The 17098-nt window shown below is 36.2% G+C and overlaps 1 protein-coding gene across 1 annotated transcript in view; it reads left to right on the top strand.

The window, feature by feature from the left end:
* Nucleotides 1-17098, top strand: part of LOC113527945 (alpha-2,8-sialyltransferase 8F) — a 39398-nt gene that overhangs the window by 6386 nt on the left and 15914 nt on the right. Inside the window, exons 2-7 of the mRNA XM_053239233.1 lie at nucleotides 1615-1665; nucleotides 2725-2778; nucleotides 2998-3078; nucleotides 3687-3831; nucleotides 3937-4049; nucleotides 4167-4259. Coding sequence (XP_053095208.1) covers nucleotides 1615-1665; nucleotides 2725-2778; nucleotides 2998-3078; nucleotides 3687-3831; nucleotides 3937-4049; nucleotides 4167-4259 — 537 coding nt within the window. The remainder of the gene's footprint in view (nucleotides 1-1614; nucleotides 1666-2724; nucleotides 2779-2997; nucleotides 3079-3686; nucleotides 3832-3936; nucleotides 4050-4166; nucleotides 4260-17098) is intronic.

Genomic DNA, 17098 nt, shown 5'->3' on the forward strand with positions numbered 1-17098 from the left:
TTTACTGTTCTTCTGTATTTCGATCTATCTCATTCTTACTATGTTGCTCTTGTAGAGACCAAGGGTAAAAAAAACTGCCATTGTGAGTACAGTTCCACTTTCTCCTCTGATTAGTGGGCCAGTTGTACGGGACATTAGTTGCCGATGAGACCATTGACATATCGGACCCCTGGGCTTGGCCATCCTCAGCTTGCTCTCCATTGTTCTCCACTGGCCAAACATCACCAGTGGCAGGCTTGGGCAAAGTGTTGCTAATACAGTCATTGCTAGCACTCATGGTGCTAACCTCCGGTATCTGTTTCGCCTTTTTATTAAATCCAAAATGTGTTAATAAAGAAGCTTATGGCGCTTGCTTCCACTTCAGTTTTTTAAAAGAAATTCACATGGCACTAAATACAATTATTAACATCATAACTTCAGTAATGTTAAACTTTAAATCTATGAATCAGTGGGAAAATCCAAGAACTGATGGATCTGTTCTTCTTTGATTTTAAAAAAAAAAGGATGCCTGTACTTTTTTTAGTAGTAGAAGAACGTCACATGACTGACTTGGGATGACTTCCTGTTTCACTGGGGCATATAAAGGGACACAAAGGCCCAATTCCTTTAGTCGACATGGGAATATAAAATACATTAATACGCTTTTAAAAATAAAATGATTAAGGTGTGTTTTTACAGTAAAATGTGTTTTATACTGTATTATATTCTAGGACATGATGTGACACAGACTAAGGGAACTAGTCTACGGTATCACAATATTTATGCCTCGGTCAAACTGGAAGTCATGAATGACCAATTAAGAGTTCCTAAACTCTTAATTTTAATTTAACTCTTAATTTTAAGAGTTTAGGAACTCTTAATTCTTTAAGCTTAAAAAAGTAAGTGGAAATGGAAACATGCTTCAGTTACATTTTGCTCATAAGAACTTCTATGGGTATTAGTAATTAAGACATGTGTTTTTGTTTAAAAACATTTTTTTAAACAAAAAAAAAATTTTTTTAATTCTGATTTCTTTCTTATTTTCAGTGTGGGTTCAACATTTTTTACCCATTTTTACCAAGGGTGCCAATAATTCTGGGCCTGACTGTATATATTTTGAATTCCTATTTTACCATAGCATACTCTAAAATGATAAAACCTAATCAAGGAATAAGTATAAAGTGAATTGAGAAATGCTTATTATTAAATGCTTATTGAATTGAGAAATGTTAGAGAAATGGCTACTGGCTAGAACACTCTAGATCTAATCTAATTGGTAATTGGACAAACTCTTTATCACTCTAATTAGGTAATGTTTTATAGTTAATACTAGCACTTTCTGTGAGTCTTTACGTATAGTCTTAACCGGATTAGTGTCTAAGTGTGCCTGCTTTTAATAAAGCATTCATTTAAAGTCCATTAGGATCTTAGAGTGAGCAATTAAAAAGTTCCACAAAGATTCATCTTAACGTAATTGCTTTCCTGTATCTTTGAGTTAGGTCTGTGTCAATAATAGTGATTATACTGTAATTTAACAAAAGAAACTGAAGTCTTCAAAAACAGACACTATTGCTGTTGTTTTATATTTCATTATTGGCAAACCTTCATGTGATTTTTCTCTGTGTCTCCTCACAGTGATGAAGCTCTCAACGGCCCACGTGGCAATCAGAATCCAGCAAACAGCAAGTGAGAATGCAACACAGTTCCCAGACACATCACACCAACTGGTGTTATACAAAACCTTCTTGAACACCCATTTTAGCTTTTTTGTTTAAAAAAAAACTCATTTTAACTTCTCTAAAATCTGAAACTCTATCCAATAAAATAAACAGAGAAATTATTATAAAATATTTAATGAATTAAGAAATGATAGAAATGAATTTATTCTAATGGCGTGTGGAAGACGATTTCTGCCAGGCAGAAAAGTAAAATTTGCGTAACATTGTTTCTTTAATTTTGGCTGTATCTTTCTGAATTATTATCTCAAGAAATTTAATTAGTATCACAAAATTTTGACTTATTTTCTCGAAATCTTAACTTTTTCTCAAATATTTTATTTCTCATCTCATAATTTCGACGCAAAGAGAGCTGACATTGCAGGTAATGAACAACTTATCTTAATCTTAGTTAAATTTAGTGCATAACTCAAAGCTGTTTAGCAGGATAGAATAATTAGCTAGTTTTGTAGGTAGGTATCTAACTGGTACTATGAGAGCTAACATAAATAGCTGTTGAATTTATGTATCACATGGTGAATTCTTACTTGGACTACACAACACCTGCTATTCCTGTTAAGCAAGCACATTCTCTCTATGCCATCCAAAAAGCAAGAATTCAGTTAGCTACATTTCTCCCATTCCTTGTGTAAATAGACGGTAGAGCCGAGTGATCAATATCTCTAGTCTCCAGTCACAAATCTTTCTTTATGAAAAATCTGGATGCAAGTCAGAATTTCGAGATAATAAGTCAAAGTTTTAGATAATAAAGTAAAAAATTTGACATAATGCTGCCATAAATAAAGGGAAAAAATAGTATGCAGTTTTTTCTTTTCTACCTGGTATAAACAGGCTTCAACACTATCTGGATCTAATTTAATCCTAAAATATCAAAATCGTTATCACCCTAATTAAGCACTTGTAGCGTGCCACTTATTTATGTTTCAGAGTTAATACTAGCATTGTCTATAAGTCTTTTATTTTTGGTCTTGGCACACCTCCAAGTGATTCTTTGTCTGTCTCTTCACAGTGATGCAGCTGCCAGCAATCCACGCAACGTTAAACAAAACCCTGCAAAAAGAATGTGAGAATACAACACAGTTCACAGAAACATTCCACGGTTCACAGAAACATCACTCCAATTGCTATTATACAGAAACCGTAGAACTGAAAATCCACAGAAGCTAGTATTAGTGTCATATACCAGACTATCAGACTACCGAGGCAGTAATAAGAGGATTTTATCCTACTATCACTTATCACTGCTTTCTTATTGTGCTTTCTTTGTGGGTTTATGTTCCAGGAAAAGTGACTTTATTGACAAACTGCTAGCGAGTTACTCTATCAGCTGGGAAAAGCAGAACCAGAACATTCAAACCTATAGGTAACACACACAGGTCACAACACATGACAGCATAACAGCAGCCCAGTCACCAGGTGTATTTCAGCAGGATAATAAGGAAAACTCTTTTGTGATAACATCTGATAAACTTACCTCAACATGCTTTTTCAAATTAGATGGAGTTTATGCCTTCTAGGGAAGCAAAAGAGATTTTCAGATGAGTCTTTGGTTACTCCACATACTGAAACATGTTACTGAGGGCCAGGGGCACTCTTCCTGAAGTTCCACACTGCAGTCCAGTGGCTTATCCATATTCAGATACACGCAAATAGCTATAGCATTAACGAAAGCACTGGAGCCCATGCAGTTGATGTATAGCATACAGTCCTTAGAAGGATGAGAGAAGAAGAGACCTTTGAGATTATTTAATTAGTACTTTGAAGTTTAAAATAAAAACATAATGTAATTAAGTAAGAGTACAAGTATTCTGTTTCAGTAACCCTCAAGTTTAAGTACAATTACTCAAGTATTTTCCACTCCTGCTGATAAATGTGCATAAATGTACGATTCAGAATTCAGATTTCAGGAGAAAAAAAAGCCACCAAAAAAGTGAAGATAAAGGTGTTTTTGTTTCTTTGTTTGTTGTTCAGGTCATTGCTAGGCAGCAGTTGCAATGCCATTTCCAATGCAGTGGTTACACAGGTCAACTCTCCTGTGGGAACAAATATTACTTATGATGCAGATCAAAAAAAGATAATGGAGGTGACACCAGCCCTGTTCAATCTATTTCCCAAGGTATGATGTCACAGAAACATGCACATAAAATACAATATTTGATTGATTGTACAAGGTGTTAATACTAGTGCTAATACTCTCTATACTGTGTGTACATGTGTTTAGGAGAGCCCCTTTGAAAAAGCACCATGGGACTCGTGTGCTGTAGTAGGCAATGGAGGCATCTTAGCCAACAGCAGCTGTGGAAAACAAATCGACTCTGCTACATATGTTATCAGGTCTGATTCTGATTTACACAGGACGAATTTTACTGAATAATCAAATACAATGACAAACAGTACACATCACATTTCTCCTAATGTCTCATTGTACTTCCTCTCCCTTTTGTTTCTCAGGTGTAATCTTCCTCCACTGAGCAATGGACATGAGAGAGACACGGGAAGGAAAACACACCTTGTCACAGCCAACCCCAGCATCCTCTTTCAAAAGTGAGTCTGGGTTGTGTGTGTGTGTGTGTGTGCGTGTTTATGTAAATTATGAGAGGCAGGTAGATATTTACATTCAAGCATGCAGGAATGTTTAATATGCATTTCACTATTACTGGTATTAATAGTTAATGTTCAGATGATCTGATAATAAAAGTATGGATGAAAAATAAATGAACTAACAAGAACATTGTCTCTCAGTCCCTGATAAACTCATAGTCCATTGATGAGGAGCATTGTTTAGCACAAAATTTTGATTTTGGAAACACTTAGCTTACAAGCTTAATTTTCAGGTATGACTGCAGTCAAACTCCCAGTAACTCCCACTTGATGTGCTTTTATTCTTAACAAATCCTTAAACAAGTCAGAGAGTAATTAACGAATATGTAAATGATGCCAACTAGTAGTGATGGTGGATGAACAATATTCATATGACTATTGAACAAAATTTAGAAACATCAGTCCATGGCAACAAAGTGTTTCCTTCACTAAAACACAGACAGAATAAATGTGTGTTTTTTTGTAGTTGGGCAAAGCAAGATCAATGATTTCTTGTTTTACCTGATCAAAACCAACAAACCCAAATAATCTCAGCTCATCAAGTACTTAATGTACTTAATCAGAATACCTTAGGCATGCAGCTCCTTAGTTTTCTCTCTGATGCTCTGCAGGTACCGTGCACTAAATGAGCGCCGGCGGTCATTTGTGGAAGATATTCAATTGTATGGGGACGCTCTGCTCATGCTGCCTGCCTTCTCGTATCGGCAGAACACAGCTGTGTCCCTGCGTGCCTTCTACTCACTGGAGGACTTTAGCCAATCTGGCCCAAGGCCCGTCTTCTCTAACCCTAGGTACCTGAAAAGTCTGGCAGGCTTTTGGCGTCGCCAGGGAATTCGCTCATTTCGCCTCAGCACTGGTATCATGATGGCCAGCCTGGCACTGGAGCTCTGCAATAATGTCCACCTGTACGGCTTCTGGCCCTTTGGAACACACCCGTACAACAACCAGCCACTCACCAACCACTATTTTGATAACCGACCAGCAAACAACAGAGTGCACGCCATGCCGTCTGAGTTTCAGGCCTTGCTGAATCTCCATAACAAGGGCGTGATCCATCTGCAGCTAGGGGAGTGCACAAATTAAACAATGTGGACTACTCACTAAAAGTCTGTGCCTCAATTGTGCATAAATTATCTCTCAGGTTATCTATCCCACTTTTTTTTAAATCTGCCCTAATATTAATAATCTAATAATTGTTGGTGCAGTTTGCAAGAATAGAACCTTTAAATAGTTAACAAATGCTGGAGCAGGTACTTCTTAGTATAAAGAAATCTGAAAAGATTAACAGATCAGGGATATAAGGCTTTGTTTCTCAAAAGCATTGCGACAACGATAGTTTTATATTAGAGGAAATACTACGTTTATGTACTATAGTTGTAAACTACTGAGCATTTCTAGTTAGTAGAAAGCAGCAGAGGTGGTAACTATGTGATTATCCAGCTGCTGGTCAAAGGTTAACTCCTGCACTCTTAGAAAAGGGGTTCTTTAATGGATTATTTGTATAGTTAAGGGTTATTAGCTTCCTGAAAAGGTTCTAGTCTGGAACTCTTTCTGGTAGGGAAACGCCATGGACATAATGAAGTATCATTTAATGAATAATGAAATCTTTTGGCCAATTCATTTTTTCAAGGTGCTTGAATTCAAATCCCAGAGCACCATGATACAGCACGTAGAAGTGTTTTCCTTGCTGGAGCAGTGTTGGAACAGTCATAAGTGCATAAATTTCGGTTAATGAGTGGATTTCTCAGCTTGACAGAGGGCTATGCATGCACCATGATATGGAAAGGGACTGTATTTTACAGGGAGAGTACATACTGAATGCAGTGATAAATGTGAATTATATTATGCCTCCTATTACCTCAAAGTGCCTCTTAAGCTCTTCTTATAAGAGTTGTTTTAGGGCTCTGCATTTGTAATGAATCCACATTCCTCAATATTTCTACAAGAATGAATATAATGTCCTTGACTGTTTTACTAAAATGTTTTAATTACTGTAATGAGTGCCAGAAATGCACTCCTTTAGGGCTTTTTTTACTTTTTACCTGTTCTGTTTGGACCTAGAATAGTACAAATAGCTTTATTCTTGCTATGTTCAATGCCTGTGGACTGTTTAGAACAATGGTACTTTCACACCTATTAGTCTGTTTCCTGAGTCCAAGTCAGAGTGAATATGATACTTTTGATTCGTTTGCTGTTTTTTTGGTTTGGGGTCACACTGAATGTTAAAATGTCTGAAATCCATTCCAACTGTTCTATAGCCAAAAGTGCGTGCACACACACACACACGCATATGTGCCCTCTTGCTCATCCTCAATCACCTCCCTCCCAGTGCAGATCCATGCTAATTCACACCCCTTCTATTAAAGATTTATCAGCAGGAAGCTAGATTAACTGACAATGCTAGTTACCCTCTCACCCCAAAATTGGGCAGACATTATTGTATTTTGCCAATCATCAGCTGGAACTAAGAGACTTTCAGAAATGGGTTATCAAACCCATTAACAGGCAGTATCTTCATCTGAGTGAGGGGCATAGGCTCTAACTTACTGGTGATGCAAGTCCTTCTTAATGAAAGGGGTCCATTTGTGAGGAAATCCTATATAAAGACAGAGAGAAAGAGAAAAACATGCACACATGCATGCACACATATGGAGAGAAAATGTAACAAGAAAAAAAAAACAATCCCAAATTACATCGAGAGACATAACACATGCACTCACCCACTTATTGAGAATATGGTGAATGATGGCTAATCTAAACATATCACTATTTCCACATCTCTGTAGACCAGAGCCTATGGATTTTTAATCACTGAAATTTCAAATGTGCATTTACACCTTCTTCAAAAGTTTGGAATCACTCAGAAAATGTCACATTTTCCATGACAACTCATATGTTTATTCATCAAATGAGTTGCAATTTCACTCCATGCTTCCTGAAGCACCTCCCACAAGTTGGATTCTCTGGATGGGCACTTTTTTTCATACCGTCCAGTTAAGCTACTCCAACAACAGCTCAGTAGACTTGAGAACCAGTCCAAGAACAAGTCCAAGAACCACTTCGTTGGCCAGTCCATTACAGATAGAATTCAAGCGGACAGCTTTTTCAGTAAATAGATTTTGCATAATTTGGAGCAGTATTTTTGGGTCATTGTCCTGCTGTAGGATGAAATTGCGCCCTAATCAAGCACCCTCCACAGGGTATGGCATGGCATTGCAAAATGGAGTAATAACCTTCCTTGTTCAAGATTCCTTTTACCCTGTACAATTTCCCACTTTAACAACACCAAGGCACCAACAGACCATCAAATTTCCTCCACCATGCTTAACAGATGACGTCAAGCACTCCTCCAACATCTTGTGTACCATGTCTTCTCTGTGATCCAAACATCTTCCTCTGTGTATGTTCTTTTACCCATTTTAACCTTTTCCAAGTCATCAGTTGCAGATATGGCTTTTTCTTTGAAACTCAGCCTAGAAAGCCAGCAGCCTCTTCACTAATACCTGTGGGGGTAAACCTGGGGGTTACGGGCCTTGCTCAAGGGCCCAGCAGTGGCATCTTGGCAGTGCTGGGATTTGAACTCACAACCTTCCAAGGAGGAGTCCAATGGAGTAACCACTGAGCTACCACATACATAACATTTAACATGATAGCATAAGATTAGCTAACACAGCGTGCCATTGGAACACAGGAGTAATTGTTGCTGAAAATGGGCCTTTGAATGTCTATGTAGATATTCCATTAAAAATCATCTGTTTCCTGCTATAATAGTCATTTACAACATTATCAATGTCCAGACTGTATTTCTGTTCAATCTAATGTTATTTTAATTGAAAAAAGTGGTTTTCTTTCAAAAACAAGGTAATTTCTGAGTGATTCCAAACTTTTGACCAGTAGTATATCTTTATAATGCATGACTTATGCACTTTAGCCCTATTATAACGTAATACATATTACATATTATAATATATAGGTCCCTGGAGGACTAGTTGTTAGGCCAAGGTGCTCTCACCGCCACAGCCTAGGTTCTATTCCTGGCCAGGGAACCAACCTCAGCCACTGTGTTTGCACACGACGTTGCACTCCCAGTGCTGGTCCCAAGCTTGGATAAAATTGGGGAGGGATGAGTCAGGAAGGGCATCCGGCATAAAAACTGTGCCAAATCAAATATGCAGACCAGTGATCCACTATGGTGACCCCTGACAGGAGCATCCGAAAGAAGAACAACAACATATAATATATACTATAAAATGATAACTCTCTCTCTCTGTGTAGTTGTCAATGATGAAGATCAGTAATAATAATGATCAGCTGTACTGCTCAGCATTTATAGACAAAGGAGATAACAGTGTGTGTTTTTGTTGAGCTGGCCTCGTCCATGTGGAGCCAATCCTAATGGTCACTGTCCTCCAGGCTGTTTGAAGGAGGAGAAGATAATTTGCAATAAATATTGCTATCACATAAATTTGGATTTCAGTGAACTATAAAATCTACCTTTACTTGTCTTATTCTAAGTTTGTTCTTGTAATTTTTCATTTAAACATTTGGGTTTTATTGCAAATCAAATTATTTCTAAGACTAACTCTCACATCCATATGCTCCTAAAGACTTGATTAAATGAATCAGGTGTTTTAATTTAATTATACATATATATATATATATATATATATATATATATATATATATATATATATATATATATATATATATATATGCTCACTATCCACATGTACACATGCACGTTCATGCAGTTATCCAAATCATACAGATAAGGGTCAGGAGCTTCAGTTAATGTTAACATCAAACATAAGAATAAAAATATGAATTGAGGACGTTAACCATGGCGTGGTTATTGGTGCCAATTGGGCTGGTTTTAATATTTCAGAAACCGATCTCCTGGGATTCTCATGCACGACAATCTCTAGATTTTACCAAGAATAGTGAAAATAAAGACATTTTAATGAGCAATAGTTCTGTGGACAGAAACACCAGGTTGATGAGAGAGGTCAGAGGAAATGGCCAGACTGGGTTGATGTGAGAGGAAAGCTACGGCAACTCAAATAACTTTTCTTTACAACCATGGTGAGCAGAAAGGTTGAACTTGTTGAAGCTTGTGTTGGATGGGCTACAATACTAGAAGACCACATTGGGTTCCACTCCTGTCAGACAAGAACAGGTATGTGAGGCTACAGTGTGCACAGGCTCACTGAAACCGGACAACTGAAGATTGGAAATATATTATCTGGTTTGATGAGTCTTGATTTCTGCTGCCACATTTAGATGGTCAGTCAAAATTTGGCATTGACAGCATGAATGCATGGACCCAATGCGCATTGTGTCAACAGTGCAGACTGTTGGTGGTGTTATAATTAACTGACAATGCTAGTGAAGAATGTGGTCTTTGGCACACATTGGGCCCCTTAATACCAAATTGAGCATCATTTGAATGCCACAGAATATCTCAGTATTTTTGCTGACCACATGCTTCTCTTTATCCATCTTATAATGACTACTTCTTGCATGATAATGCACCATGTCACAAAGCATACGTCAGCCCAAAGAGGGATTCTATCCAATATTAGTGTGATGTTCCTTGACCATTAAGTGTTAATCTGATCCCAGCTCAGTCTCTGTCATAATGGACTAGAGATTCTGCTTTTATCAACAGCCACTCCACAACTGAAATGTCATGCCCTAATAAAAAAATGAGGTTTTACTATAATTAAATGAGCTCTGCTGCAAAAGACAAGTCTTTTAATTTACTGGGTCTAACTTTACAGATCCATTAGTGAACATTACAACAGAAAGCTAAAATATTTTTTTTGTGTGTGTTGTTGACAAAAATGTGTGAGGCAATGTGGAAAAACCTGTTGAATGTCATTGCGGTTAAATCCTGGAAAATTCTGGAAATCATTAAAAATATTTTTTTTCTACCAATAATATACTTTTGAAAAGATTGAAATAAATTACCTAATAAAAGACATCAATAACAAGAAATTTAACAAACCGAACAGCTCGTGTTTACATTCAGCACTGTCGAGTGACTTTTAGACAGGAATTACTACTGCCTTCTACTTAAGCAACAACAAAATCACAAGTCCAATAGGAGCAGATGGTCTCCTGCTCACACTATTAATGTGTCACGTCAGCTGTATTAGCAGCAGGGAGACTGAGAGCAAAAAAATAGCTAAGGAAGTGGCCCCTTATATTTATTCAAAAGTGGATCAACTAATGTATTGCTACATTACATCCAAAATATGATATTACATAAATAAGTAAGTTATAGCCAAAACAACATTTTTTGTAAACATTGAAGTAATTTATTCATAATATTGTGTAACGCAACACTACTGCACCAGTCTAACCAGTGTGTGGTAGCGTCAAGGAGTGGCCCACTGTGAGCAGTCCTGAACTTCCTGATGGCCCGTGTATTAGATTGAGACGCTTTAATGTTATCAAACTGCGCTATTTACGTGCTTACGCTTTTACATTTACATGTAGTTATCTGGAAGATGCGCTTATCCAGAGCAATGCAAAGCATTTGGAAAATGTATAAAGAACAATAACTTGAAAGACAGGAATTACTACTGGTTTCTACACATGCAAATTCAATAACGGCAAAATCCCAAGTACTGTAGGAGACGGTAAAAGTACAGTGTAAAGCAGGATGACTTATTATTTATTTTGCTTTACTAGTTTTAAATACAAAGCCTTTAAAGACATTCTATTACACATTTTCCTGAGACATTAATGTTGTTAGTGCTGAGCTAAATGACCTAACCTAATACCATAGTTTTATATTCTGACATGAAAATGGCTCTATCACACTACTAATGCTCTAATATTTACTTAGAGTGGATGTCCAAAAAAACGAAGCCAAAAGGAAAATAATTTATCCTTACAAATTATGAACAATTATGGAACAGGGACCTATAATCTTCACAACCCCACAAATTGAAGACCAAAGTGAAAATAGTTTCATTTGAATCACTTTATTTGGTAGATAATAAAGGAATAAAGGTATAACTAAGATAAAAGGGAACCTCTTTTGGTTTTGGTCTCATCTTCTTTGGATAGGTTCTGGATGATATTTTTCTTCTTCTTGCTTTTTATGGGCCTCTTTCATCTTTGAGTGATGAGCTTCTGTTTGGTGACTATAGAAACAAGAAATATAGCAAGAAGATGTATAGAAAGAAGCTGTAAAACTATACCAATTTATAATTAATTCTAATTTTACCTGACAAAATTATCATAAATGCTGTCCTATTTTAGAAGGGAAATTTACATTTACATTTATGGCATTTGGCAGATGCCCTTATACAGAGCGACTTACAGAAGTACATACATCCTCGTATTGGTTCACAGGGTCAGGGACTAAGAGTATTATCAGTCTAAAAACCTTGTTGGGGAGGTAGTATAGCATGAAAAATACACAAGACATTTGTTTAAAAAATAACAAAATGCTAATGTGCTTTATAGTGGATCTCTGAGATTTCTTGCCTTATTCTAAAGTCTGTTATATGTTTGTTAAATGGTCTCCTAGTAACACTATTAATTTGTCTTGTCATGTAGCTGTATTAGCACCAGGGATGGACATAGAATAAAAAAATAAAAAAATAAAAAAATTTGCTTTAGAGTGTCCCCTTATATTTTTCCAAAGTGCAACTAGTAATACAACATATGGCTACATTAGATCCAACATATTCATTCATTTATTCATTCATTCATTCATTCATCTTTAGTAACCACACTACCAAGATCAGGGTCATGATGGATCCAGAGTAGGAACACAGGGCGTGTGGCAGGAATACACCCAGGATGGAATGCCAGTCCATAGCAGGGCACCATGTATTTTATCTTTAGCAGTTTATCATTTAATTGTTGGGGTTATATGAATCTCTATTTTAACTGTAAATATTTGTAAATTCCTAACAGCTCTGCGATGTTCTTGCCCTCTCTGTAGCGTGTGCGCAATTGGTGCAGAATTTGCATCCATCTCTTCCAGGGAAGCAAGACTGGCTGTGCTCTTTGGATGGGAGAGATAGCATGCTCTCTCTCTCTCTTCTGTCAATCACAATAATACTAGCCAATCATGGATGTCTGTGGGTTCATGCATGTGGAAGAGGCTAAATAGCACCTTGCTCCAAGTGTGTTAAGCATTAACAGCAGTTTGAAAAAAAATTTGGTTGGGTGTCTTGGAAGTCTTCACCCTCCTGGGTTGGTGGTTAGTGGGTTATAGAAGAAAGCTGCCTCGTGGGTGGAAATTGGCAAGTGACCAAACTGAAGAGAAAGTATGTATATATATATATATATATATATATATATATATATATATATATATATATATATATATATATAAAACACATAATATGTCAATATCATGTATATATATTTGGTTACATCCCTACTTTCTACTTTTTGTCTAATTGTTTTTTAACTGCTTCCATATAATTCATATAATAATAATGTGTTATTTCAGGTGAGGTTCCATGAAATATATGTACCTTCCATAGGCTTCAAATGTCCACTGGATTTACAGGGCTAGCTGAACTGCAGGATTTTCTGATTTAAAGTTTTAGAGAGATTTTTAACTGACAAATGAAATCTGGGGTTATAAGTAAATATATCTGCATCTGACCTATATAGTCGCCAAGTGATCTGCTTTGGGTTCCCAACAGTACAGGTGCTAAAACTGTACCTGCAGTAAATAACCACTAGGTGGAGCACACTGCTCTGTTGTTAGCACAGATCAAACTTATGAGAAAGCTAGGCTGCTACAAATATTTTTAGATTTGATATTAGTTCTATGATCATTTGCTCATGATCCAAATTGTACGAGCTCATTGGTCAAGCACGGTGGAGGTACTGTCATGGCTTGGGCTTGCATGGCTGCTTCTGGAATGAGCTCACTATTCTTTACTGATGATGTAACTCGTGAATTCTGAAGTCTACAGAAACATTCTGTCTGCCAAATTACATCCAATATAATTGGGAGGAGCTTCATCATGCAGCAAAAGAATGACCCGAAACACACTGCCAACACAACAAAGGACTTCATCAGAAGAAAAAAGTGGAAGGTTTTAGACTGGCCAAGTCAATCACCAGACCTTAACGCAGTTGAGCATGCAGTTCACCTCCTGAAGAGGAGACTGAAGGGAGAAACCCGCACAACAAACAACAACTGAAAGAAGCTGCAGTACAAACCTGGAAAAGCATCACAAAAGAAGAATACAGCAGTTTGGTGCTGGCTTGATGCAGTTATTGCAAGCAAGGGGCATGCAACCATTTATTTTAATTCACTGTAAAACTATCTGTTCATATACTTTTGCTCACCAAAACATTGGGTGGTCTACCACCAAAGGTGACACACTAGACCACAACAATGACTTAAATCAACATGATATATGGTATGTTTAATTATAATTGTCACTAATTCTGCATAAATAGCAGAGGTATAACAGATCTCTCATTGATTTATCTTGTGGTAATCTACTGTTAGAGTTGGAATGGCAATTGTGATTACAAGGCTTATTTCAAGAGAGGCAGTTGCCCTGTTGTAATTAGTGTGTTGAATTCTTAAACATTCTATTGGCTCAGTTTTTTTTAATACATTTTCTAATCTTATTAATTGTCTTAATTTAATTTTTGTTATACTTGCATTGTTTCTGTGAATAATATTGTGTGTGTATGAATGAGGTAAAGTGAAAAAAAGCAAGCATTGCTAGGAGCGCATACAAAGAAAGTGCTAAAACAAAGGGCACTAAAACACCTTCTACATGTACTAACTGCAGCAAGTGCGTTTGTAATGCACACACTGTAAGATTTTGTTCATCATGTGCTGTGTATACAGACATGCACTTTCAAATGGTGTTTCCAATACTCAAGTTCATTATTCTAGTTCATCTACTGTAGACATGATGTCATGTGGTAGAGAAGAATGCAGTTGCAAGTGTTGGCTTTATTTAAAAGACAGGCAGACAAATCCAAAATGTAATGCAAAATGTGGTCAAAAACAGGCACTAGGACTTAACAAGGCAAAAACCAGAATCACAAACCCAAAGAACAAAAACATGAATGCACACATACTGTTCTATGTTATCCAATGTTATTTCAGAAGGATGTGATTAATTTTTGTGTAAGCATAAATGATTTTTTTAAATAAATAAACAATGCAAATTTGATTTTGTGTTTTCTATTTGTTTTTTATAGCTGGCATTTATTTTGTTATAGTTAATACTACTACTTTTAACATAAGACAGAGATAAAAATTTAGTCAATAGTCATGAAAACTTTGTTTCATGTAAGTTTTACAAGAAAACAGGATTTATGTTATAAATGTGTTGATTATGTTGATTTACCTCTCTGATCTAGCGAGGTAAATTTCAAATATTGAACAGATTTTAAATCGTTATTGTTTGTAAGGCAGTTAGAGACCATATTTGCATTGTAATTATGTAACTGCGGTTGTCATGCTGTGTATTTTTCCTTTGTTTGGCTGTGTTTTTTGTGGTGTGTTTTTTTGATTCAGCGCCAAGTTTATGACTGCTTGTAGCTGAAATTAACTATGTTCTATTTGCACAATCAAACAGTATTTACTTACAACAAACGAAACATCTCTGAATGGCAAATGGCCATTTATAGTCGTAATGATACATGGAAACCTGTATCATTAATTGGAGTCTATAAATTCACAGTGAAATACCTTTAGGTTTTTTTTAGAATGGTTTAGTTTATAGAACACACAAAAAACAGCCAGACAATGGAAAAATTCACAACCATAATTACATAATTACAATACATACAGTCAATTTCATAAGTATTTAGACAGTGACTTTTTTGCACTTTGCCTCTGTACACCACCACAATGGATTTGAAATGAAGCAACCCAAATTTGATTGAAGTGTAGATTTCAGCTTTAATTCAAGGGGTTTAACAAAAATATTGCATTAACCATTTAGGAATTACAGCCATTTTTACATAGTACCTCCGTCTTCAGTAAGTGAAAAGCATGTCAGTTGGGTTGAGGTCAGGTGACTGACTTGGCCATTTAAGAACATTCCATTTCTTTGCCTTAAGAAGCTCTTGGGTTGCTTTCGCTGTACGTTTTGGGTCATTGTCCATCTGTACAGTGAAGTGCTGTTCTATCAGCGTTGCAGCAATTGACTGAAAAGTATAGCTCTTATACACTTCAGAATTCATCCTGATACTTCTATCAGCAGTCACATCATCAATAAACAATAATGAGACTGTTGTATGCTTTGGATCATGAGCCCTTCCTTTCCTTCTCCATACTCTTCTCTTCCCATCATTCTGGTACAAGTTAATCTTGGTTTTTTCTGTCCAAATATCTTTTTGCAGAACTGGGCAGGCTTTTTTAGATGTAGATGTAGATGTTCTAGCAAAGTCTAATCTGGCCTTTCTGTTCTTGAGTGTTATCAGTGGTTTGCATCTTGATGTAAACCATCTGTATTTACATTCATGAAGGCGTCTCTTGTTTGTAGACTTTGTCAATGATACAGTATGCCCACCTCCTCGAGAGTGTTCCTGACTTGGCTAGATGTTGTGAAGGGATTTTTCTTCACCAAGGAAAGAATTCTGCAATCATGCAATTTAGTTGTCTTCTGTGGTCTTCCAGGTCTTTTGGTGTTGCTGAGCTCGCCAGTGCATTAATACTTAACACGTATTATTTAATACTAGCTAAAGCCAGCACCACTGAGCCCAGGCATTGTTGAGGATTCTTGTGCAGAAGAATGGGGGCACATGCAAAAGAAGGCAATCTGGAGGTTAGAAAATATGAAATAGAAGCATTTACTAAAGAACAGTTTTACACTCAAGTCTCCATCATTGAACAGCTGATAACTTCAATACAATAGACTTTAAGTTAAAACTATAATGAATTCAGAAATGACTCATACTCAAGTTGCTTATTAGCTCATAAGTTCCTGTTTACATAACTACACTTTTTGACTATACAGTATACAGTTATAGAAGGGAAATGATTTATAATTACACTATACGATGTAACCCAGATGAGCATAGGTTCCCTTTTGAGTCTGGTTCCTCTTAAGGTTTCTTCTTCATGTCGTCTCAGGGAGTTATTCCTTGCCACCGCCTTCTCTACTTGCTCATTAGGGATAAGTTTATATTTTATATCCAGAATTTATATATTTCTGTAAAGCTGTTTTGTTACAATGTCCATCATTTAAAGCGCTATACAAATAAAATTGAATTGAATTGAATCAATAATTCACACTGAAGCAACTAATGTACAATTACCAAAACCAAGATCAAAGTTTTGTTTTAGATGAGAATGTTGCTTAACATGTCATCATTTTCAGTTTCAGATTGGCTAATTACCTAAATCTACAGTGAGGGGAAATAGGTATTTTTGTTATAAGGCCTTTTTTGTTGTTATTTGAATATCAATTTTATTTTTAAACATATCTTTGTGTATGATTATTAATATGTACTTTTTTTGTTCACATTTCATTTTTGTTATAAGTGCAAAGTCAAAAGAAATGATGTGTATAAAGCTGAAGTGCATATAAGCCCTAAAAGTATATTAAATAATAAAAACAAAAGTGTCTTAATACTTATTTCAAATACTTATTTCAAATTTTCTGAAAATCTGTATACAGATTTCAGTAAAGCTGCTTTGTGGTGCTAAATAAATAAAAATGAAATTAGTGCCACTGAAATTAATAAAATTAACTAGTACCAGAACTGCATGTGCATTATATAAGTCCTTAAGTTCTGGATGAATGTGGTTAGCCACAATATTG

This window comes from Pangasianodon hypophthalmus, chromosome 13 (assembly GCF_027358585.1).
Source record: "Pangasianodon hypophthalmus isolate fPanHyp1 chromosome 13, fPanHyp1.pri, whole genome shotgun sequence".
Taxonomy (NCBI): domain Eukaryota; kingdom Metazoa; phylum Chordata; class Actinopteri; order Siluriformes; family Pangasiidae; genus Pangasianodon; species Pangasianodon hypophthalmus.